General features: G+C 34.3%; 1 protein-coding gene across 2 annotated transcripts; it reads left to right on the top strand.

The window, feature by feature from the left end:
- On the top strand, positions 1 to 4,873 carry LOC111412210 (dehydrogenase/reductase SDR family member on chromosome X). 2 transcript variants are annotated; one of them, XM_023043037.1, is made up of 11 exons: positions 1 to 265; positions 395 to 493; positions 824 to 1,057; positions 1,196 to 1,262; positions 1,662 to 1,690; positions 1,825 to 1,979; positions 2,599 to 2,717; positions 2,914 to 3,003; positions 3,080 to 3,155; positions 3,867 to 4,020; positions 4,433 to 4,873. In XM_023043037.1, the coding sequence occupies exons 3-11, from the start codon at positions 836 to 838 to the stop codon at positions 4,589 to 4,591; spliced, it is 1,071 nt and encodes a 356-aa protein (XP_022898805.1). In that variant the 5' UTR covers positions 1 to 265; positions 395 to 493; positions 824 to 835; the 3' UTR covers positions 4,592 to 4,873. The 2 variants fall into 2 exon arrangements, with proteins under 2 accessions (XP_022898805.1, XP_022898804.1); XM_023043036.1 differs by having other exon boundaries at positions 2 to 265; positions 1,771 to 1,979.
- Positions 4,874 to 5,380: the final 507 nt, after the last annotated feature.

Here is a 5,380-nt window from a genome sequence, read left to right as displayed (position 1 = left end):
GACCATTTGGTGTCGCTCATTAACAGGGATAAACTGGAAATAGCGTATGAAAAGTGAATGGAAACCGTTTTGGTTAGGGCCACAACCGGAGAAAGGGATAAACGGCAATTGGCTTTTGGCGTGGGTATTGCTTGCACTAAAACTTTAGGACTATTTATGGAGGATTGAGAGGGAAAGATAGCAGTGTTCATCCCCCGTTATCCATTTTAGTCTTGCAGTAATTCCGACAAGGATGGAACTTCATCTTCATCATCGAATTTAGAGGGTAATATCAGAATTTATGCTAATAACATGCTTCGAAAATTCAACTGGGTTTTGTTATAAATACTGGGCATTTTTGTTCATTTTGGAGCATTTAATGTTATTTTTTCACTTGATTTTGTTTATGGTTTAGCATTTAGGTGACCAACAGTGCCAAACTCTCTCCACCACCAGGCAGAATTATTGCTGCGAAACTACTACCCAAGTTTCTCGTGTTACTCCCAGTGTCCTTGTAAGTAATTTCAATTCTTTCTGTGATCTTACCAGTTCCGAGGTTCGGATTATTTCTATTTATTTTCTTCAAATGTTTATTGTTTCTACCGAATAGGTATTTGAATATGCGAAATACGTTTCTTGATAAATATATCCGTAGTTTCAAGAAATTAAAACAAGTGAAAGAACCTTTGATTGTCTCAGTGACACAGACAATACTAGAAGTTTTCTTTTGAAATGTAATATGCATCTGATTGTTGAGGTTAAACTGCAAAACTGAATTATGTTCTAAATATTTCCTATTCTCGCAATGTAATTCCAATCTTCTGTGCTTTTATTGATTTTACAGAGAGGAAACAAGATGGAAGTAGTAAAGGAGTTAAAGGATTGTTTGCATTTTATATTCACAGTACAATTCTGGAGAATGGCAGTTCTGTGGACAGTTGCTTTAGTTTTTTCCTATTTAAAGTTGTTTTCCTCAACGTTTTTACTGCCGAAGGCCAAATACTACTCTCGTCGTTCTTTAAAAGACTGTATTTCTGCCTCAGCACCTGTAACGAGGCCCGTCTGCATAATCACTGGGGTAGATTAACTGTCAATACTCCATATTTTTACAAATCACTTTGTGGCAATGCTAATTGTGCCTTTTGATTTATGTATTAAATTTTGGTCCTATATGCCAGTGTTGATATGTATATTGTTTTGGGCTTGCTGTTTGTAGGCTACCTCTGGTTTGGGTGCTGCAGCTGCTTATGCTCTTTCAATGGAAGGCTTTTACATCATTCTTGGTACTTCATCTATCAGTTTCTACGCGCAAAATGTATTCTCTTAGATCAAATATTGATGGTGATGAATCACGTGTTAAGTAAATTTGCCTTAGTCTGATTGCTTATTCTCTTGCTATATTAATTTAAATGATTATTGTTATTATTCCCTTAAATAATTAGTATCATTAGTAACTTTAGAACGAAATATTGGGGGGTGGGGGCATGATCTTTTTATAGAAATACTAGTTTAATCATCAAGTAAAATACCTTTTCAATAAGAAAATTGTTAATTTTTCAGGAACAAAGTTATTCGATTCGTGCAGTTGCTTAAAAATTTAATCACTAGAAGTCTAGAATGAGATTAGTAGCTTTTGGCAAAACTCCGGCTAATCTTTGTTAATTTTCATTTTGACTGTGCAGCTGGAAGATCCTCTGAACTGCTATCAAAGGTGTGGACCTGTTGTTTTCCATCACTATTATAGCTTCTATTTTATTGTTCTACTTATTTTTTCCGCTCTAAAACTTTCAGGTTACATCTGATATCAAGAGAAGAAACAATGATGCTTGCCTGAAAGCTTTTCAGGTTGATATAACTTCCTTCGAGTCAATCCTGAAGTTCAAATGCTCACTTCAGCAGTGGCTATTGGATTCAAACATGCATTCTTCTATTCAACTCCTGATAAATAATGCTGGGATACTGGCAACATCCTGCAGACTCACTTCCGAAGGCTACGATAAGTAATTACTTCCAAAATATATACCCATTATGATAATTATGAAAGAATACTGCAGTTTAATATTTTGTCTTTGCTACTTATTTAGACACTACAACATGTACAACATAACGGAAAGAAAATTGTTATTTGTTGAAAAGAGGCGGCAACTATATGGCTGAAATCAGTTCTTTTAAAGATTAATAGCTACCTTGGAAAATCTAACACCTTGGATTTGTAGTATGTATCTGTGTTTGTATACCTGGTTTTTTCCCTTGGTTCAAGCTATAGAAAAGAACTATTATTGCTATGATTATAGAATGCGGTTACATCTAAAAAAATCTTCCTGGTTGATGAATCGCTTTCAAGCACAACACCAGATTCTCCCGAATGGAATGACAAAAATGATAAATAAGTTCTTTTTTAATGTACAACTTAAAATGACTCAATAGGATAGACTCACCTATTTCCTAATTTTCGTCACGTCTTGCTTTTTTATTCTCTTTTTGGGTATATAGGACCTTGTAGAATACATTTTCTGTTTCCCTGTTGTAATTTTATGAATAAAAACTTGATTGGCATTCTAATATACATGGGGTTTTCTAGAGATTATGAGATGCTTATTGCGGTAAATCTATTTTCAGGATGATCGCAACTAATTATATTGGTGCATTTTGTCTTACCAAAGTTCTTCTCTCTTTACTGGAAAATAGCATTGTCCCCTCTCGTGTGGTTAATGTCACATCCTTTACACATTGGACTGGTAAGGTTTCAGTAAATGTAACTCTCTCTTATAAAATATTCTGTCCGTTGAATGTCATTTGGATTCCATCCAATACTTGTTAAGTTGAATTACACTGTTAATAGAAGTTTTTCTGAAGTGGATCCTATTCAAGGAGTTCCTGGAAGAGTATCTGATAAAAAACTGTTCCTTTCTTTTGTGTTCTTTTCTGCTTTAGTACGGTCCATGCAGGTGGACAGAGGAACTATGAAGTGTTTTTCAAAATCAAAGTGCTACCCCTTTGCTCATATATACGAGTATTCTAAATGTGAGTGCATTATCTTATAGAAATTATTATTTTTTCTTCTGGTTTGCAACTAATATATGCCATCTATGGGTGACAGTATGCCTTTTGCTGTTTTCATATGAGCTACATCGACAAGTTGCCCAAACGGAGAAATCTCATAAGCTATCTGTAGTGTGAGTGTTTTTGTACTTATTTCAAATCTAATCATAATCACCTGCTAAGTCACCGAAGTATTGGAGTTTGACAATAGTGGTTTTTTTGCGAGCGATTCCTTTATTAAACAACTAGAAGAGACGCAAATCAAAATATTAATTGAGTAATATTCTTATATGCTGTCCAAGGCTGACACTTCTCTGGGTGTTATTGTATAGTCCGTTTTGAACGTGTTTTATTTAGTTAATTAAGCAAGATGATTATTTGTGGTTAGAGTCGATAAGCATCAAGTGCGTGTTGGACTGGAGGATTTAATTATGTTCATATCTTAATTACTCCAAGCAACAAATAAAGCGGACTCGTGATCAATAACTATCGGCAGATATTGGTTTATTTGTAGAAATCACTGGTATTTTGTCATTTATGTTTGTCGGTAAAGCTATTTTAGCCTTTAGATTATCAGATCAACTATAACTCTCATTTAAGTTTGCTTTGTTTAAATATGATTCTGGAATCACCCCCAAAAGGAGAAAGAAAAAGATAAAGGTCATTGTGAATAACATCCATCAATCTTTGGGTTGTTTTCTCTGTAAACTAGCACTGCCCTACTTCAACGCCATAATATGTTTTTGGGAACTTCAGATCCTTCTTTTCTAATGGCACCTGTGCAACTGTAGTTGTGTGCTTTTTAATATGCCTAATTGTATTTTTTGGCCTTCCTGATGCTAAAGTGCCGTGGATCCTGGAGCCGTGAAAACCAATATTATGCGGGAAATTCCTTCAGGCATTTCACAATTGTCATATATAGTCTTGAAATTTTTGGGCCTTCTCCAATCTCCTGAAAATGCAGTATGCTCAATTCTTGATGCTGCCCTTGCTTCTCCAGTAAGTATTTCGTATCCTAATCACATGTTGCTCATCCATGTATCTTATACTTTTACTAAATTCCGTGTTGGGTCTCTAGATGATGCTCTCTTATGCAAATCCTTTTTTTTCATCTTATTTGCTCGACTTCCTACAATTTGTCATGTCTCTTATACTTGTCATCTCTGACAGAATTTGTCTGTGTTAATACTGAGGCTAACAGAATTTCTGCCAGGCAAGTTGGATTAAACAGTACTAGATAGGTACAAGAGTAAAATAAGAAAAAGAAGTTAAAAATCGTATTTCTGGTAATGTGCGGTACTGTACAGCATGGTATACCTACAGAATGTTAAGTTAATATTGCTGGAGCTTGTGAATTGTACAAGAGAAGTGCATGAAAATCTTATTTTCTTCAATCTGTTGTTGATTTTAGGAAATATCAGGAGTCTACTTCTTTGGAGGAAATGGTAGAACTCTGAATTCATCAGCTCTTTCTTATGATGTGGGACTCTCTAAGGATCTTTGGGATACTTCTTGTAACCTGTTCCGAGAATTGCATCGTGCTGCCAAGGACACTTCAACACAAGCGTGAAAGCATATTGTGACGGGTAAAGTTTTCATTAATGAATGTAGAGTCGAGTTCTCATCATCTTCTTTTTTCTTCTTTTTTCGAGAAGCCTTTTTATTATGCGAGCTAGTCTCAGATGTGTAACGACACCCTAGTTCAATATAGATTTGCCAATTCTGCAAGTGCTCTAGGTTCTTGATTAGGCACATAATTTATAGCATATAACAGGGTGGAGAAAATGAGCATTGGAATTGTATGGATCTTCATAAAATAGTATTAGAAATTTATCAGTAATTCTATATAGTTTATATTGAGCAAAAGAATTTATATTTTATGGCGTTTCGGGAAATTAATGAAGAATTTACTGAAACCTAATCAGATACATAAGAAGAAAAATTCATACCCGATGGCAAAACAATGAAATGGATCCAGTGGTAGAAGAAGTTTATATTGAAATGATGAACAAATAAGTGCAATAATTGAGAAAGATGAAAAGACATAAATAAAAAAGAATAGTTTTCAATTATCAAGCAAAGTCAACAAATGAGGGAGCCCGAAGATAAGATTGTCAGAATAAAGAAAAAAGTTGTCATTAATTTCGTACAATCATTTTAAAATCGCATATCTGTAAAGTTGTACAATATTTATTACTTTTTCTTTAATTATAGATCACCCACTTGTAAAATGATACAATATCAAAATAATAGACGTGATGTACCAACATCTATAAATACTCATATTATTCACGAAGAAAGACACAACGAAAAACACAGAGCACACTATGACACTTGTACTAAAAAATTTCTCTCCATC

Source organism: Olea europaea, chromosome 16 (assembly GCF_002742605.1).
Source record: "Olea europaea var. sylvestris chromosome 16, O_europaea_v1, whole genome shotgun sequence".
In the NCBI taxonomy this organism is placed as follows: Eukaryota; Viridiplantae; Streptophyta; class Magnoliopsida; order Lamiales; family Oleaceae; genus Olea; species Olea europaea.
This window is presented reverse-complemented; position numbering and strand designations above follow the sequence as displayed.

Excerpts from the sequence above, each read along its gene's own strand:
- LOC111412210 (XM_023043036.1), top strand. The coding sequence starts at position 836 with ATGGAAGTAGTAAAGGAGTTAAAGGATTGTTTGCATTTTATATTCACA. Across the intron at positions 1,691-1,770 it reads CCTCTGAACTGCTATCAAAG|GTTACATCTGATATCAAGAG; the intron begins GTGTGGACCTGT and ends TAAAACTTTCAG. Across the intron at positions 2,718-2,913 it reads ATCCTTTACACATTGGACTG|TACGGTCCATGCAGGTGGAC; the intron begins GTAAGGTTTCAG and ends TTTCTGCTTTAG.